The sequence below is a fragment of the Equus przewalskii genome, chromosome 11, assembly GCF_037783145.1.
Source record: "Equus przewalskii isolate Varuska chromosome 11, EquPr2, whole genome shotgun sequence".
In the NCBI taxonomy this organism is placed as follows: Eukaryota; Metazoa; Chordata; class Mammalia; order Perissodactyla; family Equidae; genus Equus; species Equus przewalskii.
In genome coordinates, this window is record NC_091841.1 from 27,930,530 (window position 1) to 27,953,983 (window position 23,454).

Here is a 23,454-nt window from a genome sequence, read left to right on the forward strand (position 1 = left end):
ATGGAGATACCTCTCTTTATGGATCTGCATGGAATTATTGTGATTTTATTCCAAAGGATCAAGGTGCTATAAAGTGACCATAGGATTACTTGGAAATACAAATATTGTATAGTATTGTGGCTAAGAGCAGATTTTGGATTCAGTCTAAAACAGTTCCACCACTTACTGTCTCATGTTGGGCAATGTATTTAACCTGTCTGTGCCTCTTCTCTTTCCTGCAAAAGGGCATAAGAATAGGTCTTATGCAATAGTGTTGTAAAGTCTAAATGTTGAGATAGTACATGTGAAGTATTTAACATGGTATGCGGCGTGTAGTAAGCATTCGATACAAGTTAGCTGTTATCATTACTCAGGTTTGACTGTGACCTCTGCGTCTTACTAGCAATACTTGCCTTAGCAAGTTGTATGAGGAAGGAATGAATTTATTATATGATGCTTCTCAGTAAATTCTAAGGAGTGCTGTTTGGTTTGCATTTTGCACACCCGGTTGTTATTTTGATGTTCTTCCTGTGAGTCATTATTAATTTACTTCCATTATGGGGAGAGAGAAACAGATTCAGGAGGAGAAGGGAGTGTTCAAATTTAGATCTATCTCAGATCCTTCTTTGTTTGAGGTATAGGCTTTTTATTTACTTTGCATTTTGAAGGCTTTACTTATCTTAGAAGACTGTGTAATATCTTTTTCTCTAGATTTGGTGCTTCCAGATGTGAGTTATCGGGTGGAATGCAGTAAGGAGGATCAGTCTCAGAATATGGACCCCCAGGGACAAACTCTGCTGCTTTTTTTCTTTGTGGATTTCCACAGTGGATTTCAAGTAAAGCAAATGGAGCTGTGGGGTAGGTATAGGAGAATGGGGCTTCCAGCTTGGGTGTGCTTAAATGTTAAGAGAATAAAGAAAGGGAGACTTTATATGGTGCGTAACCTGAATTAGATATATTTCTGTAGAATAATGAATTTCAATGAAAAACCTTGTTAAATAAGTTAAACAAAATATATGCTCTATGGAAAAGATCTGTATCTTGAAGCATCAGTTAAATGATGACCTTCTCAGATTTGGATGGCTGGAAATCAGCAGACACTTGGTATAATGCTCCCTACAGAGTGTATAACCTTAGAGGGGTGGTTCTCAACCTAGGCTGCACAATATATTACCTGGGGAGGTTCTAAAAAGTGCCCAAACCTCACCCCCAGAGATTTCTGATTTCCTTGGACTGAGGTGGGGTCAGGTATCAGTGTATTTTTAAAGTTTTTCAGGTTTGAGAACTATTCACTGCCCCACTGCTTTTCCAGGTGGAATCAAGGAATGTTATTGGCCTAGCTTGGCCTCGATGCAACATCTCAAATACAACACGAGGAGATTGGTATGAATGGCTTTATGTGATTGCCACATAGACCTCTGGAAAGGGCGAGATTGTCCTTGTTTAGGCATACGAGGGGGAGCCTTTGGCATTTACCTAACAGATGAAAGGTTCTCTGTGTTAGAGGTAAAGCAGTGATTTCACTGTTTTGTGGTCCATGAAACACATGCATCAGAATCATCTGGAGTGTTTGAAAATGTGCAGCTTCCTGGGCCAAGGAATAACCCATTGTTTTGCTCTAATTTAAAAATCTGGTACAGCTGAAGGATTTGCATTTTTAACAGGATTCTCAGGTGATTCTTAAATATAGTAAAGTTTGAAAACCACTGAGTATGAGCAGGAGTTGGCTTATGCCTTTTAATCCAATAAACCCTGTGACATAAATTTAAGAATTTCTCAATGCCCTCCTAAACTTTGAAGGAAGTGGCATGAAGCGGAGCTTATAAATGCCTGGGGAAAGGTTCAGAAGCCTGCCTTTTGGTGCACCTGATTTGTGTCTGTGTTCTTCTTTCTCTGTGGGCCAATGTTTTTTCTTGGGGCTCTACTCTCCAGGCATTCCAGTGCTGTTTGGTGTGGCCCTGCTCCTGTGGCCTTGAGTCATAAGAGAAATGAGACAGCTTATAACCCCAGATTAGAAGAGTTCACATCGACTGGTGCCAACTATTTGTTGAACAAACCACCTTCAGCTGTGGGATTCTTCCTGCTGCCTGCCTTCCATGCCTCTCCTACCTTTTCCCAACATGTATATATTCTTTAGGAGAGAATCACTGTTTTCACGGGTTCTGGTTTGTAACTCTTTATTTGAGAAGCTGTATTCTCTGGTGTCCCACTGTTCCATTCATTAAGGCGCTAGAATGGGAACATAGAAGAGACCCAGACTAATGAGGCTTCCAGCAAGGAGGTCAAAGGTGAGGATGCCTAGGGTCATCACCTGGCCTGTGCTCACATGGACAGAGGCTGAAAAGAGAAGCAGCTTAGTATTGTGGAAAAGACTTCAGGGTAGAATCAAGAGACCTGAGTTTAATTTTATTTCTGCTACCAAATTTCAAAATCAATGATTTTTGGAAAGCAAGTCACATAAATAATCTGATCCTCGCTTTTCATATATTTAACATGAGATTGTTAGACTGGGTTATATCAAAGGCCCTTCTAAGTCTAAAGACTCTCTTAAGACTTAAGATCTGTTATCTTCTGGCAGGTTTTTTTTTTTGAGGTCTGCTAGAGGGAGCACCATATTCACTCTTCTCTAGGATGACCTAATGTCTGATACCATGTTTGGAATCCTATTGAACATACCTTAAGAAGTCAGATTCCTCAGAAACCAGTGTTACCTATCATTCTTATAGTACTGCGATAGTTTATACACCTCTGTTTAGTTTGACTTTGAAGACTTTTGGCATCTCAGGTAGTTGCATTCAGGATTGGATTAAGTAGAAGACCATCACTGCATTAGTCAAACATAGTAAGTATCTTTTTAAATTTCCTTATACATCTGGTAGTTTAGGACTACCAGAAGAAGATGCATTGTGAGGGTAGGTAGATATAGATCTACGGATATAGCTATAGTAATTTTATCTTCTTTTTCGCCTCTTTCTCATATCCTTGAAAGCTTTCTCTAGAGCTCCTTTTAGGAAACAGATTGTGCAGAACTACAATCTGTTTCCATGTGTCTTTAAAAAATCACTTAACTGGCCTTCTGCCCGCCTCGTCATGGTAACTTTTCTATTATTAACTCATTATTTTGCCAGTGTTAAAGGCTTCTAGTGGTATCAGCAGTTTTAGAAATGAACTTGAAGCTTTTTAATTAAATGTCTGCTTTCAAAAGGGGTCTAACTGATTTCTTGAGACTATTCTTAGACCAAACTACAGAAAACAGTAATCCAGATGATATCATCACAGCAAGTGATATTTGCCCTTTGAATATTGCGATGAACATTTCAAAACGCTTCGTATATATTATCCCAGTTTATCTGCACAACATACCTGTGAGAGCAGGTGGTATAAAACCACTTTCTGTACCGAAGTGAGAAAAGTGAAGTGACTTGGCCGTCAATAGTTGGTGGTAGAGTTGACCCTAGAATCTGTGTTCTCCTGGCTCCAGTTCCAGACCCCTTTTGAGCAGACCACATATTACCTTCCCCTCCAGGAAAGCATCGTAGTGCTTCATGGTAGAAAATGTTCCTTCTGTGATGGTTTCCTTTCTCGTGCAGAAGCGTCTTAATTTGATGTAGTCCCATTTGTTTATTTTTTCTTTTGTTTCCCTTGCCTGAGGAAACATAGAAAGATACTGCTAAGACTGATGTCAAAGAGCATACTGCCTATCTTTTCTTTTAGGGGTTTTATGGTTTCAGGTCTTACATTCAAGTCATTCAAGTCTTTAATCTATTTTGAGTTATTTTTGTGTGTGGTATAAGACGTGGTCTCCTTTCATTCTTTTGCATGTGGCTGTACCGTTTTCCCAACACCATTTAATGAAGAAACTTTCTCTTCTCCATTGTATGTTCTTGGCTCCTTTGTCGAAAATTACCTGTCCATAAATGTGTGGGTTTGTTTTTGGGGTCTTAATTCTGTTCCATTGATCTTTGTGTCTGTTTTTATACCAGTGCCATGCTGTTTTGATTACTATAGCTTTGTAGTATATTTTGAAATCAGGCAATGTGATACCCCCAGCTTTGTTCTTTTTTGTCAGGATTGCTTTGGCTATTCAGGGTCTTTTGTTGTTCCATATAAATTTTATAATTCTTTGTTCTATTTCCATGAAAAATGACATTGGGGTTTTGATATGGATTGCATTGAATCTGTAGAGTGCTTTAGGTAATATAGACATTTTAACTATGTTAATTCTTCCAATCCATAAGGCATGGGATATCTTTTCATTTCTTTGTGTCTTCTCCAAACAAAAAGATAACCTACCAATTGGGAGAAGATATTTGCAAATCATATGTCTGATAAGGGGTTAATATCCAAAATATATAAAGAACTCATTTAACTCAACACCAGAAAAATAAACAACCCAATTAAAAAATGGGCAGAGGATCTGAACAGACATTTTTCCAAAGAAGATATACAGATGGCCAACAGGCACATGAAAAGATGTTCAACATCACTAATTATTAGTGAAATGCAAATCAAAGCCACAATGAGATATCACCTCATGCCCGTCAGAATGTCTATTATTAAAAAGACAAGAAATAACAAGTGTTGGAGAAGATGTGGAGAGAAGGGAACCCTTGTACAGTGCTGGTGGGAATGTAAATTGGTGCAGCCACCATGGAAAACAGTATGGAAAGTCCTCAAAAAATTAAAAATAGAACTACCATATGATCCAGCTATTCTGCTTCTGGATATTTATCCAAAGAACATGAAAACACTAATTCAAAAAGATACATGCACCCTATGTTCATTGCAGCAATAGTCACAAAAGCTGAGACTTGGAAGCAATCTTAAGTGCTCATTGATGGATGAATGGATAAAGAAGATGTGGTGTATATATATATATACCACAAGAAGATGTGGAAAAAATATATATATATATATATATATAATGGAATACTACTCAGCCATAAAAAAGATGAAATCTTACCATTTGCAACAACATGGATGGACCTTGAGGGTATTAGGCTAAGCAAAATAAGTCAGACAAAGACAATTACCATATGATTTCACTCAGATGTGGAAGATAAATACGTAGATAAGGAGAACAGATTGGCAGTTACCACAGGGGAAGGGGAGGTGGGGAGAGTACAAAAGCGGTAAAGGGGCATATTTGTATGATGACAAATGACAACTAGACTTTTGGTGGGGAGTATGATGTAGTCTATATAGAAGGCAAAATATAATGATGTACACCTGAAATTTATACAATGTTAAAACCAATGTTACCTCAATAAGAAATTTAATTTAATTTAATTTAAAAAGAGAAAATATTCCTTCTGGCTTGCATTTTTCATGCATCGCTGAGGAAAGCCAGCCAGCCTTAGGCTGCTTCACCATAATACCTTTGAACAGACTATCCAGGGGAGAGTAGAAAAACACTGAAAAAAGAAAGATTAATTAATAAGCATTTTCTCCAGGTACCCTATAAAGTAAATTTTTCTTCCTGTGTCTGTTACCTCAGAATCATCAATGCTAGCCTATTGTTTGATATTTTGCCTGTTGCTTTCACATGTTAGCTTTTCTGAATGATGCTGAGCAGTGGTGCCTATGGTTACTTTATCAGAGATAGTCCCTCATTTAAAAAGATCTTATACCAGCACTTCTCAGTCACCTTTGTGAGTTTTAACTTTTCCCATACCACAGCATATCTGAAAGGACTGACACACGGATAGTAACAGTGGCTCACCACAAAAGTGATGCTCCAGTAGGAACAGAGTAGGGTCAGACACACTCTCCAGGAGGCTTTCCCCTCTTCCTCCTCCTCCTCTCCTTTGGGAGTCACCAGTGTTTTTGTTTATAGGACGTGGTATATCTCTGTTTCTGATATGAATTAAATAGGATCCCTCATTTGTTTCTGCAAAAATAATGTCATTCTTCACTTTAATTTTTGTGAGCTTTCTTTTATTTGTAAGTGAGAATTCAGTGAGTTTGTAAGTTGCTGGGGGGGTTTTTTGTCTAAAAAAGTAATTATTTGTGGATAGTCAGAAGTGGCCTCTTCTTTCAAGAGACCTCTTTGCCATTCCCAGTCCTGACTGACAGCGCATGAACAGCAGTTTTGAAGTGGTCATTCTCACTCAAGGTTACCAACATTCTCCCTCCTCATAGGAGTTCACACTTTGCTCACAACTCATCTCAGTGCCATCCTCATGGAGAGCCACAGTGTGGTGCAAGATTCCATCGAGGTTGCCGTGGACCAGGCCTTAGAGCAGCATCACCAGGCTGTCAAGGTAATAAAAAATTCACAACTCCCTTTCTTCTACTCTCTCTAAGAAAAAGATAGCAAGAGAATATGGCAGACAGGGCCTGAGAGCCTTTCCTCCCTTAACGTCTCTTCCTCTCCTCTTTTGTCACCTGGGCTGATCTTGTACACTGCGTCTGGCCTAGGAACTCAAGCTTTAACTTAGATGGGTCACTGAGACCAGCTTGCTTAGTCTTACTTCCTAGTAGGTGAGTTTGAGTAAATAAGGATAAAATAATACGGAAAAATGACTAATAATGCGCCTCTTTGTTATCTATGTGTCTCTCCTTCCCACACATACTCCTGGAGCTACTGCTTCACCAAATCTTATTTTCTTCCCGTTTCTTTTTTTTTTTTGAGGAAGATTAGCCCTGAGCTAACTGCTGCCAATCCTCCTCTTTTTGCTGAGGAAGCCTGGCCCTGAGCTAACACCCGTGCCCATCTTCCTCTACTTTATATGTGGGACGCCTGCCACAGCATGGCTTGCCAAGTGGTGCCATGTCCGCACCTGGGATCCGAACTGGTGAACCCTGGGCCACCGAAGCGGAACGTGCGCGCTTAACCGCTGCACCACTGGGCCAGCCCCTCTTCCCCTATTTCCTATCCTTTATAACATCACTTTTTTTTTCTTACCTGACTTTTTAATTCCTTTCCTGTGTACTTTTAGTAACACATTTCTTACTTCTTACGGCTCCCTTTTCAGGGGAAAAAACAAGCACAGAGAGCAAAGCTTAAAGCTTTTGTTTTTAAATACTAAGTGTATCTGTTATATTGCCCAGTGTCTTATTGCTTGTCTTTTCTGAATATGTCTGTGTCAATAAGTCATCTCTATGAAAGGAGAGAACACTTTTTATTCATTTCAATCCGTAAGTGTCCTTTATATGTCATGATCTCAGTAAGTATTGTTGATTAGGAGGAAGAATTGTTGAAATCCTGCTCTGCCTGAAATCTTTGGTCTCTTTGGGATTCTCTGAGCCAGCAGTTTGGGATTATTATAAACTGTGGTCTCCCCCTTACTTGTTATATTCCCCAGGCTCATCAGAAACTGCAGGCCTCGCTCTCAGTAGCTGTGAATTCCATCATGAGTATCGTGACTGGAAGTACCAGCAGCAGCTTCCGAAAGAGCTGCTTCCAGGCCCTTCAAGTTAGTAGGAAATTGGGGATGCTTAAATGTCCCAGGGTTTTAACGACATTCTACTACTGATCTTAGTCATATGTACAGTGCTTTTAGAAACATTATTTCATTTGATCCTACTGTGATCCTACATAGTACCAGGCCTTTGGCAGGTGTTTTAAGAAATATTTATTGAATGGATAGTGGTGTGTACACTATTTTATAAATGAGAAATGTTATTTAAAATTTCTACTTCCTTTGGGTCATGTAGCTAGTTACAAGCAGAACTAGGATTAGATCAGTGATTCTCAATTCCTTGTTGAAGAATGTTCTATAAAGTCATAGTGACAGAATACATTGGAAATAATGGGGCAACCATAAATTTTACATGTATTTGGCAGTACAGAATAGTGTAACAAGTTTCGGAATTAGAGGCCTGATTTCAAATCTTGACTCATTTGCTACTTGTTATTGGACTTAGGGCTGTACTTAACTTCTCTGTAAGAGCTTCATGCATAAATTGGAAAAAAATAATAGTACCTCATACGATTATTATGAGAGTGAGGGCTAAATGTGAATGTGCCTAGCACACAGTAGGTTGTCAATAAGTGTTAGTTTCTCTCCTTCCTTTGACAAATATGTGCTGACTAATTAATATTATCAGTGGGATAACACATTCATTCCATGTCTGTTGCTTCACTTTTTTGGTACTTTTTTTCTTGAAAAGATAGTATAATGCACACAAAATTTTAAATAACTAATAAACTTTATCACTGTAATTTTAAATTTTTGTATATTACCTCATATATATCATATTACATAGTATAACCAAAGTATTCTATATTCATATGTAATTTGACATTTCCCCCCGTTTTAAGTCTTCAAATTTGAATTGGTTACCCCGTAGTCCGCTATATTGATTTAATCTAACTTAATAAACCATTCCCCTAATGATAGACACTTAAGTTGTTTATGTATTTTTTGTCGATGTAAATAGTGCTTCAGTTAGTACATTTATGTGATATCTTGCTTCTTTTGAATTATTTCCTAGAGTAAATTTCTATAAGTGGAGTTACTGGGTCAAAGAGTATAACACTTTTATAATCTAGTGCATCATAGCTTCAACTTTCTGTGTCATATGGATAGCACAGGGTAGTGAGAAGAACACTTAGATTGGCAATCTTAAGGTCAGACCTAACTTTCATACTAACTAGCTGTGAGAGCTTGGGTGGGTCACTTCTCCTTTGGAATTTCAGTTTTCTCTAGTATAAAATTAGTGTATTGTATTAGATAATTATTCTGATCCCCTTTAACTCTAATATCCTACAATTCCATACTAAAAAGTAGAGGCTGTTATCCATTCCTTAGGGATGAAACTGCATTATTTTGTTCCTTTCCTCCTCAAAAGACTTATCTGAGGAAAAGTTCTTATATCAGCCTTAGTTATTCAATGGAACCTCTACTCTCTTGGAACTTGTTTTAGAGGAGAGCAGTTTACATAACCCCTTCATGAACAGATGGATGTCTGGGATAGTTAGCTCCTAGAGGGGTAGGAGAACAAAGACATTGTTTGAAAGCTCTTGCTTTGGTAACAGAAACTGGAAGACATATAGGAGCCACAACCACCGGTCTCACGCCAAGTATTCCAGGCCTTCTTTCTACTACTCCTGTGTCCATAGGAACTAAGGAAACTCCTACCAGAACGTGAGGAATATCATTGCTTTGCTTTCCTATTTGTCTCCACCTCTTCCCATATAAACTTCCTTTAAGTACTTCCCCTTTGGTTGCCAGTACTGGAACTCAGCACATTCTATCTCTGGCCCATTTCAGGCAGCTGATACACAGGAGTTTGGGACCAAGCTGCACAAATCATTTCATGAGATTACGCAGTACCGATTTCTTCACCATGGCTCATGTGAGGTGAAGCAGGTAAGTATAAAGTAATAATCAGCACTTTGGCAGAAATCTTCCATATTGATGTATGGAAACTGAATACAGGGAGGGAAGGTGCAGGTGCTTTAGATTGCACAATCTGAGGTTAGCCTTTCAGCAAAGAAGTCTGTGGTTCAGAAAAACTTTATAGAATGTAGTATTACATAGAAGTTAAGAGCATGGTTAGATGTCACTTGAATTCCATTTCTGCCACTAACTAGTTGTGTGGTATTACTGTGGAAGCTATTTAACCTTTCTAAGGCTCAGTTTCTTTATCAGTAAAATAGGAATGATGCATACCTGAAAGGATTGTTGTGAGGTTTGAATAAGATAATATATGTAAAGTGCTAAGCACATAGCTACTCTTATAATGGTGATGATATGATGGAATTCTTATGTTTAGTTTTGCCTAATTAAAAACATACTTTTATCTATTCACCTTTTTGGTTGCTGGAAATATAGAGTTGCATTAGTTGGGGTCTCTACCCTCAAGAAGGTCAAATAGCTTCATCTGGTTTTGTGATGGCTCCTCTGATGAGTGAAGAGAAATCATAGCTGGGAAATTCTATGTATCTCTAGATTCCAGGTGTAGCTGCTGGTAGTATTCCAACTGAAGCCTAGTAGTATTCCAACTGAAACTTTTATGGCTTTCTTGGCTCCAGTCAGTAGGATTGACTTTTCTGGTATAAGATGAGTAAATAGAAGAGATAAAAGGTGAAATTATTATACAGTGGCTTCTGGAAAAGATGGAGTAACAGGGACTGGATTTACCCTCCTGCCTGAAATAACAAAAAATCTGGACACAACATATGAAACAATGGTTCTCAAGTCATTGGGCATCAGACAATGAATGGGATAGTCACTCCTGAGAGATGGAAAACAAATGAAGTGGGCCTTATGCTTGCCCTAGCATACTGCCTAGAGAAAGTACAGAGGCCATGGAATAGGGAGAGGGGATCCAGGCAAAGCCTAGTGGTCTCCCTGAGTTGAACAGATGAAGCCAGGAATCCAAGGATGCCAAGGCAGCTAACGTTTTCAGGGCAGAGTACCAGAGAAGAGAGAGCTACACAGAGAGAGAATTCTGGTTATCTGCAGAGCTTCCCCCTCTGGTATTCAGTTGAGCTGATCAGTTCATTTGTGTGAAGAAAATCTAGGTAAAGAACCACACAGAAGGATCAGAGGGAACAATATACAGAGCTTACACAGGGCTAGGAGTAGTGCTTACTCCCATCAACCAGAGAGGAGAGCCTTCTAATTCATGGAGCATCAGGTAGAATACTACAGAGAGTCTTGCTTCAGGCATAGAGTAAAATTAAACCTACATTAAACACTCCTCCAGTCCTGCCTAACAAAGCTTAAAAGCAGAAGCAAGACCTTCAACGATCATGTTGTTTCCAAGTAATTCAACAGCATCACAGAACAAAGTTCAAGAATATTTATAGGAATACAAAAATATCCAGCACCCACGAAGTTAATATTGACAGTGCCTCACAACCAATAAAAAATTAACAAGCATGCTAAGAAGCAGGAAAAAAAGGCCCACCAGGAAGAGGAAACTCAGTCGACTGATCAATCAATCACTCAATCAAAACTGATCCAGAACTGACACAGAAGATAGAATTAGTAGACAAAGACATTAAAACAGTTAGTTTTTTTTTTTTTAAAGATTGGCACCTGAGCTAACATCTGTTGCCAATCTTCTTTTTCTTTCTTTTCTTCTTCTTCTTCTTCTTCTTCTTCCCAAAGCCCCCCAGTACATAGTTGTATGTTCTAGTTGCAGGTTATTCTGGTTGTGCTGTGTGGGACGCCACCTCAGCATGGCCTGATAAGTGGTACCATGTCTGTGCCCAGGATCTGAACTGGCAAAACCCTGGGCTGCCAAAGCAGAGTGCACAAACCTAACCACTCGGGCACAGGGCTGGCCCCTAAAACAGTTACTATTATAACTGTATTCCATATGTTCAGGAAGCTAGAGGAAAGACTGAACATGTTAAGTAGAGATATGGAAAGTATAAAAAATACACAAAACAAACTTTAAAGATAAAAACTATGATGTCTCTGAGGTGAAAATTACACTGAATAGTATTAACGGCACATTAGACACTAAGGAAAACCACATAGCAATAGAAACTATCTGAAATGAAACACAGAGATTAAAAACATAAAAAAATAATAGAGCATTGAGCATCTGTGAGTTATGGGACAACTTCAAGTAGCCTAGTATATGTGTAATTGGAGAATATGAAGAAGCAGGGGCAGAAAATATACAGTATTTGAAGAAATAATGGGTGAAAAGTTTCCAGATTTGATGAAATCTATAAACCACACAGATCTAAGAATCTTAAGAAACCCCAAGCCCAAGGAACATAAAGAAAACTACACCAAGGCACATCAAAATTAATTGGGTTAAAACTAGTGGTAAAGAGAAAATCATAAAAGGTAACAGAGGAAAAGAAATTATGTACAAGGAAGCAAAGATAAGGATTACAGCAAACTTCTCATCAGAAACAGTATAAGCTAGAAGAAAATGGAGCAACATCTTTATAGTACTGGAAAAAAAAAACCCTCTCAACCTAGAATCCTTTACCCAACAAAAATATCTTTAAAAACAAGATGAAATAGGGACATTTTCTGACATACAAGAGATGAGAGAATTCATTATTAGCAGACAAGAAATGTAAAGAAAGTCCTTTAAGCAGAGGAAAAGTGATACCAGATGGAAACCTGGATCTACACAAAAGGATGAAGAGTAGTGAAAATCATAACTACATGGTTAAATATAAAGACTTTTTTCTTATTATTTAAATCTCTTTAAAACATAATTAACTTTTTAAAGGAAAAATACTAATAATGTATTTTATCATCTATATAGAAGTAAATGTATGACAACAATAGCACAAAGACTAGAAGGAGAGAAATGGAAATATACTATTGTAAGGACTTGTACTATATGTAGAGTGGTATAATATTACTTGAAGGTAGACTGATAAGTTAAAGATGAAAGGAACCATCAAAATAACACACCAAGGAGTTATAGCTCAGAAGCCAAAAAAGGAGATAAAATGGAATTATAAAAAATATTCAACCCTTAAGAGAATGAAACGACAAGCTACAGACTGGGAGAAAATATTTACAAAAGACACCTCTGATTAAAGGACTGTTACCCAAAATATATAGAGAACTCTTAAAACTTAACAATAAAAAGAAAAGTGATTAAAAAATGGGCCAAAGACCTTAACAGACACTCACCAAAGAAGACATACAGATGGCAATAAGCACATGAAAAGGTGCTCCACATCATATGTCATCAGGGAAATGCAAATTAAAACAACGAGATACCACTACACGCCTATTAGAATGGCTAAAATCCAGAACACTAACAACACCAAATGCTGACAAGGATGTGGAACAGCAGAAACTTTCGTTCATTGCTGGTGGGAATGCAAAATTGTACAGCCACTTGGAAGAGAGTTTGGCAGTTTCTTACAAAACTAAACATACTCTTACCATGTGATCCAATAACCATGCTCTTTGGTATTTAACCAAAGGAGTTAAAACTTACATCCACACAAAAACCTGCATGTGGATATTTATAGCAAGTATATGACATTCTGGAAATGAAACTATGGAGACAGTGAAAAGATGAGGGGTTGACAGGGGTTCAGAGGGAAGGAAGAATGAATAGGTGGAACACAGAGGACTTTTAGGGCAGTGAAAGTACTCTGTCTGATACTATAATGATGGATACATGTCTGTCCAAACCCATAGAATGTACAACACCAAGACTGAAACCTAATGTAAACTATGGACTTCAGATGATGATGTGTCCATGTAGGTTCATCCATTTGTAACAAGTGTACCACTCTGGTGGGGTTTTTGATAATGGGAGAAGCTGTGCATGGGTGGGGACAGGGAGTATATGGTAAATCTCTGTACCTTCTGCTCAATTTTGCTATGAACTTGAAACTGCCCTAAAAAATAAAGTTTATTTAAAAATATTCAATCTAAAAGAAGGCATGGGGCCAGCCTGGTGGCGTAGCGGTTAAGTTTGCACATTCCGCTTTGGTGGCCCAGGGTTTGCTGGTTTGGATCCCAGGTGCGGACATGGCACCGCTTGGCAAGCCATCCTGTGGCAGGCATCCCATATATAAAGGAGAGGAAGATGGGCACGGATGTTAGTTCAGAGCCAGTCTTCCTCAGCAAAAAGAGGAGGATTGGTGGCAGATGTTAGCTCAGGGCTAATCTTCCTCAAAAATAAATAAATATATAAATAATAAATAAAATATGGCAGAAAAAGAGGAAAAAGAAGAAAGGAAACAAAGAACAGATGAGACAAATAGAAAACAATTAGAAAGATGATATATTTAAACCTAGCCATATCAATGATCATATTAAGTGTAAATGGTCTAAACAACCAATTAAAAGGCGGAGATTGTTAGATTGAATAAACACGCAAGAGCCAACTATATGCATGCTACAAGAACCACACTTTAAATATAAAGACACAAATAGATTAAAGTAAAGGGATAGAAAAAGATGCTTATACTAATAGAAAGAGAGCTGGAGAGACTACAATACTATCAGATAAAGTAGATTTCAGAGCAAAGAATATTGCTATTCTAGGGATAAAGAGGGTCATTTCGTGATGATGAAGATAATACAATGAGTATATTACAAAGGAGACAATAGCCCTAAACATTCATGAAACTTTTTAAAGAGCTTTAAAAATACATAAGCAAAGCTAATAAACTATAAGGACAAATAGACAAATCCACAATTATATTTGGAGATTTCAACATGCTCCTCTCAATACCTGGTAGAACAATTAGACAGAAAATCAGTAAGTCTATAGAAGCCTTGAATAACACTATAAATTAACTTGACCTGATATTTATAAAACACTCTGCCCAACCACTGCAGAATATACATACTTTTTAAGTACACAAGACCATATTCTAAGCCATTAAATATAGCTCAATAAATTTAAAAGGATCCAAGCCATACAAAGTATGTTTTTGACCCCGATAGAATTAAAATCAGTAACAGAAAGATATCTAGAAAATTCCAAGTATTTGGAAACTAAGTGACACACTTATAAATAACCCATGGGTCAAACAGAAAATCAAAAGGGAAATTAGAAAATATTTTAATTTAATTAAAATGGAAATGCAAATTGTCAAAATGTGTAAGATGTTGCCAATGCAGTACTTGGAAAAATGCCTGTGTTAGAAAAGAAAAAAGTCTCAATGACATCAGCTTCCAACTTAAACTAGAACAAGAAGAGTAAACTAAACACAAATTAAACAGAAGAAATGAAATAATAAAGATTAGAGTAGAAGTCAGTAAAACAGAAAACAGAAAAACAGAGAAAAATCAATGAAACTTAAAGGAGGTTCATTGAGAAATTAATAAAACTGATAAACATTTAGCCAGACTAATCAGGATAAAAAGAGAGAAGACACAAATTGCCACTATCAGAAATGGGAGAGGTGGCATCAGATATTAAAAGGCTTATCAGGGTATGTTATGAACAACTTTACTGCAGTAAATTTGACAACTTAAATTAAATGGACAAATTCCTGGAAAGACATGAATTACAAAGTTCACTCAAGAAGAAATAGTTCTCTATACCTGGTAGCTCTATGTCTATTAAAGAAAATGAATTTTTAGTTAAAAACCTTACCACAGTATTCAGAATGTTTTAAAACTCTCAAAACTCAATAATAAGAAAACAAACCAATTTTGCCCAATTTTTAAAGTGGGAAAAATATTTGAACACACATTTCACAAAGGAAGATACACAAACGGCAAATAAACATACAAGAAAGATGCTCAACTTCATTAATCATTAGGGAAATGCAAATCAGAACTGCAATGAGATACCATTTTATACCCACTTGGAATAAGAAGACCGACCATACCAGCTGATGGTAAGGATGCAGAGAACTGGAATTCTTATACCCTATCTGTAGCAATGAGAAACGGTACAACTGCTTTGGAGAACAGTTTGGCAGTTTCTTAAAAAGTTAAATATACACTTAGACAACTCAGCCATTCTACTTCTCGGTATTTACCCAAGAGAAACGAAAGCATATGTCCACACAAAAACTTACATACTAACATTCACGTCACCTCTGCTGTATTTGTAATGGCCAAAAACTGGAAACAACCCAGTGTCAACAGGTAAATGGATAAACAAATCGTAATAGATATCCATTCAATGGAATACTACTCAGCAATAAAAAGAATGAACTAGTGATACACACAGCAGCATGGATGAATTTCTAAATAGCCATACTGAATAAAAAACCCTGGAAATACAAGAGGACATATTGTTTGATTGCATTTATATAAAATGCCAACTAATCTATAGTTACAGATCAGTGGTTGCTTGAAGATGGGAGGTATGGAGTGGGAGAGTGATTATGAAGGGCAAGGGAAACTTTGGAGGGTGATGGATATGTTCATTATCTTGATGGTAGTGATGGTTTCACAATTATGTACATATGTCAAAACTTACCAAATTGTACATTATATATGTATACAATTTCTGTATGTTTTCAAGTTGTATCTCAATAAAGTTCCAAAAATTATAGGTAGTTTCTGAGAGAATAATAGGACCTTTAGCACCCTTTCTGCTGCTTCTCTCTCTCTCCTACTTGTGTTTGCCTGATTAGCTGGGGAAGTTTAAGTGCCCAGGCACCCAGAGATCACAGCATGTCATGGATTTGCCCATCCTCCTCTGCTTGGTAGCTAGAAAGGCAGAGAATAGCAGTGAGACCCCTGTAAATTGCTCTCTTCACACACCTTTTTTCATGGTTGTATGTACCTTCTAGGAAGCACTTCCTAGGAATGCATTTGCTGTGCCCTTCAGCTGCTTCAGTGCAAATACTTGTGCTGGTTTCCCTCCAACTTTGAAAGCTGCTGCCCGCAACTTGAGCAAATAAAAGCTAATACCCATTGTATCAGTTTCCTATGAATGCTGTGACAAATTACCAGAAACTTGGTGGCTTAAAAACAACAGGAATTTATTATCTCACAGTTCTGGAGTCCAGAAGTCTGAAATCAAGGTGTTGGCAGGGCCACGCTCTCTCCAAAGGCTCGAGGGGAGAATCCTTCCTTACCCCTTCCAGCTTCTGGTGGCCCCAGATGTTCCTTGGCTTGTGGCCACAACACTCCAATCTCTGCCTCCATCTTCACATGGCCTTTCCTCTTTGTCAGATCTCCCTCTGCCATTCTCTTATAAGGGCATCTCTCATTGGATTTAGGACCCACTCTAAATCCACGATGATCTGATCTTGAGATCCTTAATTACATCTGTCAAGACCCTTTTTCCAAATAAAGTCACATTCACAGGTTCTGGGGGTTAAGACTAGGACATATCTTTTGCGGGGGCGGGGGGGGGGGGGCGACTATTCAGTTCACTACGGCTATCCACATCTTCAAATGTCTAGGGATAGGTTCAGGGAAGGCATGTGCCGTTATCATTGGACCTGGATACATGGGTAGGATCTAGCAGTGTTTCAGCCTGTGGAGTGCTTTTGCTTGGGTCTCTCTGATATCCCAGTGAGATCTCAAAAGAAAATGATCTGATCTCTTTTGTCCCATTCTGTTGCTATAGTGATAGCCCATAGCCTCGGGGCCATTCATAGCCCAATTAACTTGGCAGATGGCTCTTGAACTCTCGTTCGTAGTCATAGGTCTTGGAAGGATCAGTTATTGAATCCCTAATCTTTGCCAAGATTTCCATTTTCATCTCCACAAAGATCCTACGAGAGAGGTTGTAGTTTCCCCATTTTATAGATGAAGAAGCTAGTTACAGAACTTTCCTTATTTGTCCCAAATCACACAGTCAGTAAATGGCAAGGCTAGGATTTGTACTGAGGTCTCCTGGCTCCAAAACCTAGTAACATTGTTACCTTAGAGGAGTGGATTACAAACCCAGGGAATATTAGTGATCAGAGGCACTGAATAGAACCCGAGCTGCTCCATTCAGGTTTATTACTGTTTCCCTCTGATAATGGCCATTTAGTGATAACTTGTTAGTGGCACAAGAGTGGCACCCAGTGGCGTCAGCTAAAAACTACACGACCAATGATGATAGGTCAAATTCTACCTCTGGACCAGTCCCTCAGTTTCCATCTCTAAAGAGGTGAAAGTCTAATAGTTGACCTCTTGAGTAATATAGAATAAAACCATCTATGGCTATTATATAGTTTGTGGAAAAATGGAAGAAATGAGAAAATATGTATTGAGAGTTTTATAGAATATATTCAGGGAAAAGTCATGCCAGGAGTGGAGATTTTAAGCCTGGGTGTTGGAACAGAGGGCAGTCAGCCATGAAAGGGTAGACAAGACAGTTTTCCAGGGTTTAGTGTCACATATGTGTGTACGGACTGAAAACTTAAACTCAGAATAAGCAGGAGCAGTAACAGGGAGGCAGCTTTCTGAGAAAAGGTGTTGTTTCCCAGGAGGGCAGACCAGAATTAAATGTCTCATAGAATGCTAAATCCAAGGATAGGGCTGACTCACCTAGGGGACCTGATGATGAATGAAGAGTGTGCGAGGCTCCCCTGGGCTCAGAGCTTTATATCTGAATGTGGGTATTTCCTTGGTGAGACCAGTTTCAAGATAGGAGAAAGGTTTGTCTATTACGTGAGATTTTCCAGGCTGGAATAAAGTAAAAGAATACGCTTTTTCTCAAAGAAGAAAAAAATGTTTGGAAAATTTCCTAATACTTTTTTAATACCCCCAGGGCCATCTTTACCCCTTCTATGTTCCTTGGAATATAATTACTTAGAAATTGAAACTTGCTTTAGTAAACAATATATGATAGAATATCTACTTTTGATTGTTATAATTCACATACCAGAAAGTTTACCATTTTAAATTGTACAATGCAGTGGTTTTAAGTATATTCATTGTGTTATGCAACCATCACCACTAAATTCCAGAACATTTCCATCACACAGAAAAGAAACCCTGTACCTAATTTGCAGTCAGTCCCAATTCCCCCATCATCCAGCCCCTGGCAACCGCTAATCTACTTTCCGTCTCTGTGGATTTGCCTCTACCGGGTATTTCACATAAATGGAATCATACAGTAAGTGGCCTTTTGTGTCTGGCTTCTTTCACTTAGCATGTTTTCAAGGTTTATCCATGTTGTAACATGTAACAATACTACTTCCTTCCTTTTTATGGTTGAATAGTATTCCATTGTATGGATATACCACTTTTTTAATCCATTCATCAGTTGATGGACATTTGTGTTATTTCCACTTTTTGGCTATTATGAATAATTCTTTCTTTTGTGTGGACATATGTTTGTAATTCTCTTGGGTATACATCTAGGAATAGAATTTCTGGGTCATATAATAACTGTTTAACTTTTTGAGGAACTCCCAGTTTTCCAAACTGGCTGCACCATTTTGCTTTCCCATCAGCACTGTATAATGGTTCCAATTTTTCCACATCCTCAACAACGGTTGTTATTGTCTATTATTATTATTATTATTGCCATACTAGTGGGTGTAAAGTGGTTTCTCATAGTGGTTTTGATTTGCAGTTCCCTAATGACTAATGATGTTGAGCATCTTTTCGTGTGTTATTGGCCACTTGTATCTCTTCTTTAGAGAAATGTCTATTCAAATCCTTTGTCAAACCATTTTTTAATTGGGTTGTTATTTTGTTGAGTTATATGAGTTCTTTATTCTGGATACAAGTCCCTTATCAGGTATGATTTGCAAATATTTTCTCTCATTCTTGAGGGTTGACTTTTCTTTATAGTGTCTTTTAAAGCACAAAAGTTTTTAATTTTGATGAAGAGGATATCTGTTTTTATACACTTGTATTCTTGAAAAACAAGGAACTAGGAAGATTGGGTTCTGATCTTAGTAAGTACCTTAGTTTCTCTGTCCCCACTGAACTGAGTATGGCAGGGCTTTCAAAGAGCACAGATGTGCTCTGTGGCTTCCCAGGTTTGACCTCAGTCAGTCATTTGCTGAGCACTTACCCTGTGCAAGGCACTGTACTAGCTATAAAGAGATACAGGCATGAGGAACCCTGCTTTTCAAGAACTTCAAGATGTAGAAAATGGACACACTCACATAAAAATGAACAGGGCCAGGCAGTGCATCCTTCAGAGCCCGAGGAATGGGGCAGACAGTAGGCGAGTGACTGGAGTTCAGAGGAGGAAGGGAATGCCCAGAGTGGCTGGAGCTAGCTATAAAGACTCCCAACAGAAAACGGAAGCCTTGAAGGCTGGGGGCTGTGGCGGTGGGGGGGCGGGGGGGGCGGTTCACATTAGCCAGGAGGAAGTAAGAGGGAGTTCCAGGTGTGGGAGGACAGCCCTGTGAGGTCAATAAAGCCACCAGGCACATTCGTCTCTCTGGGACGCATTTAGGCTTCTGCAAAACTCACTTAGGACTTCTAATTTTTTAAGCAGCTCCTCCCAGAGAAAAATGATGCAGAGCAGAGCACAGAGGATGCACATGAGAACAGCAGCCTGGAGTTCCTTGCAGGTAAGGTTTCAGCTTTTCAGGTGAGTGCTGGAGCAAAGCTGGGAAGTAAAAAATGTGACTTGAAGCTTTCAAACTGCACCTTTGACCACAGCAATGTCCTTCTGGGATGGGGTTGGCTCCCACTGCCATTACAGGTGTTCTAGGACAGCAGGAGGCGTTCCCTCCCAAAAGCTGGTGAGAGGACTAGAAATTTTGCATATAGTTTGCGCAGTTACAGAGAGCTGCACATGCTGGGGCGGGCCCCTGAATCCAGTTGTTTCCTTCACGTCTTTTCTCCATCATTAGTGTTGATAGTGCAGCTCTCCTTAGTTTGGGTTACTACTGTTTGGGGCTTGGGAGGCTGCTCCTGGGCGCAGACACTACCTCCAACTTCATGTATGTTATGGAGAGGCGTCAGCGTGTGTGATGTGATGGTGATTATACTGAAGTCTTTCCTGCTCCCTCCAACATTTAAGCAGGGCCAGCAGGGGCAGGGGGGTGTGTGTGGCTTGAAATAACCATACCCGCTGGTACCTGAACCTGTGTGATGCAGACGCCAGGCACTGTTCTGAGCTTTCAAGATGTATTAGTGCTCTTAATTCTCAAAACAATCCTATGAGGCATAGGTTTTATTATTCTCATTGTACAGATGAGGAAACTGAGGCCCAGAGATGTCAATAAACTTACCAAAGTCACGTAACTAGTAAATGGCAGAGCCAGAATTCAAACCCAGGCAGCGTGGCTCTGGTCTGTCAGTAAGAGCCAGATGAGTGGGAATGCACTGTCAGACAAAACAGCGCCTGGGCTCGAGGGCGTTTGGGGACTGACTTCAGCACCTGTGCTTTGTTGGTAAAATTCCTCTTTCCAGGGTCACAACTACAACATGCTGTACGTTGTCTATGCTTTGGCCTAGGATGTGTTCTTGAATCATTCTGTCAAGTGAACCATGTTTTAAATGTTGAGGGGGCTGTTGCTGCTGAAAAGAACCCTGCAGTGAAGGCTTGTATAAAGCAGAGAATCTATTTTTATAAATTTAGATTGGAGCTGTGAAAGAATGGAAGCATACCACAATTCAGTATTTACCACATACAGTTCAGTATTTATGCAGTGAAGGGACAAAAGAATAAGTACTTTCCTTAGAAGGAAGAAATTAACATTTAATTCAGCACCTTCTGTGGAACTGGGGCGATGCTAGGCTCTTCCACAGTGACTGCTGTTTCACGGTGGGTTTCACAGCCCCTTTGGGGTGGGCAGCATTGGTCCTCTCTCACAAAAGAGACAACCCAGGCTGAGGTCGGGTAGAGCGCTTAGCAGTAGGAGGATGTGAATTCAGCCTCCTGCCTCTAAAGCCCATGCTTTCTCTGAAAGCCTTAAAACCTAGGCGTGTGTAATCTAGTGGAACCCCCTGGAAGATGGCTTGGGTTGCTCTGCCTTACAAAGCTGTAACTCTAGTTGCCATCAGTCCTATGCCCCATGTGGGCAGCTCTGCTGAAGAAAATCACTGAATGCTGCGTGATGCCACCATACGTCTGTGGTCTCTTCACTGGGAAGCCTTCAGTTTGTCAGTCCTTTCTGTTGTCTTCCTGGCCTTCTCCTCAGTGGCTACTCCATTCTTTTAACAACCTACCTAGCCTCTGCCTCCTGACTTAGCTTCCTGCTTCACATTTACTGATCTCTGTTCTCAGTAAACTCACCCAACTTGTACTCCCCCGACTGCCTGAACCTTATCAGCATGGGACCCATCTCTTCCAGGTTCAGGGGTGGCATTACCTGAGCTTTCTCGGGGCCTGCTCGCATCACTTATCACTTCTGCACCTTCACCTTCTCTTCTGAGTTCTTTACCATCAGCAGGTCCATCTCTCATTCTTCAAAAGGAAATCTCCCATGATCTTGAACTTCTTCCACATCTCTCCATCACATCTCAGCCAAGTTCTCAAAAACTTTCTTCCCCTCATTCTCTCCCTAACCCCAGGCACTTGCTTTCCCTGTGGCCTCTGAACTGCAAGTCTCTTGTTTGGGAAGGCTTCTTAATTACCAAATTGATTGTACATTTATTTTTACTGTACCTAACTCTTTGCAGAATTTGGCACTGTAAGACTGTGACTCCCCTGCTTCTCCCCTCTCTGGCCTTTTCTCTTCACCTGGCTTTCTCTGGCCATCCCGAAACAGTGCTCATACAGCACTCCCTCCCTAACTGCTCTCTTCCATCCCCGGCGCTGACTCCTCCTTCTGGGCTCAAGACTCCCCAGTTGGTGTGACCAGCCTAGGCCTCTCCTGAGCGCCAGATGGGAGATGTATCTGCTCCCTAGGCAGCTCCACGTGGAGGTCCCAGTGGTACCTCAAGTTCCTCTCTCCTAATACCCTGCCCTCTGCACATACCTCCAAGATCAGCTCTTCTTCTTTAGTCTCTGTCATGATTAGTAGCACCACTACCTGTACAGTTTTCACATCTGAAACCTGAGATTCATTCAAGATGCTCCTCATTCTAACCTTCCACATCTCGTCTATCACCAAGGCCTGTCCATTTGGCCTCATGAATACTTCTAACTCCTCTGTCTCCACTGCCCTCACTTCTGGAGGTCTTCCTGCCTCTAATTTGACTCTAAGCCACACCTTGGACAGAATGATCTTTCTAAAATACAAAATATCTCCAGTGCTTAAAACTCTTCACTGCTTTCCTATTTCCTACAGATAAAAATTCATTTTTTAGCCTTCTCTGATTCCTACTAATCCCTTCAGAGTCATCTCCCAGGACTCCCCACCTTGCGTTTTTTTACTGACGAAGATTCACCCTAAGCTAACATCCCTGTCAATATCTATTTTGTGGGTCGTCTGCCACAGCATGGCTGACGACAAGTGGTGTAGGTCGCACCTGGAACTGAACCAGGCTGCCAAAGCAGAGCATACCAAACTTAACCACTAGGCCACGGGGCCAGCCCCTGACCCTGCACTTATGTAGGATACTGTTTAACCCCTTTGGGTGTTTGTCTGACTCCTTCAGCCTGAATTCCTTTCCTCTCCCTTGTCAGTCTGGCATATTTATCTTCATCCTTCAAAACCCAGCTCAGACATCTCCTCAGGGAAACCTTTCTTCACCTCCAGAGAAGGTTGACAGCTTCTCTGTTCCACCCCTGGGCTTTATACACACTTCTGCATCGCTTCTGGCCTCTGTGACTTCATCCAGGGGACAGCTCACTGATCTACATTCCCAAGACCTGCTCAGGAAGAATCTATTGATCCAAACTCGCTTTAAATTTGCACAAGTGAATCAGTTAATAGTAGGAAGCCTGCCTATGGGCACTGCCCAATGCAGCGTCAGCAACAGTGGGAGAGACAGGTGAAGGCTGGCTTTAGGGCAGGAGAATCAGAGCGTGGCAGGGAGGGAGCTGGATAGTGCAGACTCCAGGAAAAATCGGTGTGCAGACAGTGACTGACTGGGGGTGAGCCCCAACTAAGGGCTTGGTACAATCCCAGACGCCCCTTCCAGGAACCAGCCCAGAGGGGATAGGGAGACCCTGAAACCATTCTGCAGCCTCAGCCTGATCTGGAAGGCTCGGAGCTGCCGGGTTTTGATCTGGACAGGACCTGATGAAAGGAATCTGAGGTGGGAGAACTAAAAGAGCAGGGCCCCAGCTCGTCCCTTTCTCCCAGGTTTA

The 23,454-nt window shown here is 39.9% G+C and overlaps 1 protein-coding gene and 1 long non-coding RNA gene across 5 annotated transcripts in view; one reads left to right on the forward strand and one right to left on the reverse strand.

The window, feature by feature from the left end:
• RCE1 (Ras converting CAAX endopeptidase 1) overlaps positions 1-23,454 on the forward strand; it is an 83,967-nt gene that overhangs the window by 56,733 nt on the left and 3,780 nt on the right. For both annotated transcript variants that reach the window (XM_070564313.1, XM_070564314.1), the window contains 5 exons: positions 691-837; positions 6,121-6,242; positions 7,287-7,397; positions 9,198-9,296; positions 19,744-19,819. In XM_070564313.1, coding sequence (XP_070420414.1) covers positions 691-837; positions 6,121-6,242; positions 7,287-7,397; positions 9,198-9,296; positions 19,744-19,819 — 555 coding nt within the window. The remainder of the gene's footprint in view (positions 1-690; positions 838-6,120; positions 6,243-7,286; positions 7,398-9,197; positions 9,297-19,743; positions 19,820-23,454) is intronic.
• Positions 1-23,454, reverse strand: part of LOC139074381 (uncharacterized) — a 31,182-nt gene that overhangs the window by 7,289 nt on the left and 439 nt on the right. For 2 of the 3 annotated variants that reach the window (XR_011523941.1, XR_011523940.1), the window contains exon 2: positions 3,343-3,625. This is a non-coding gene — a long non-coding RNA (uncharacterized lncRNA). Of the gene's footprint in view, positions 1-3,342; positions 3,626-9,738; positions 9,980-23,454 lie in introns of all 3 variants that reach the window. The other variant, XR_011523942.1, reaches the window with a different exon arrangement.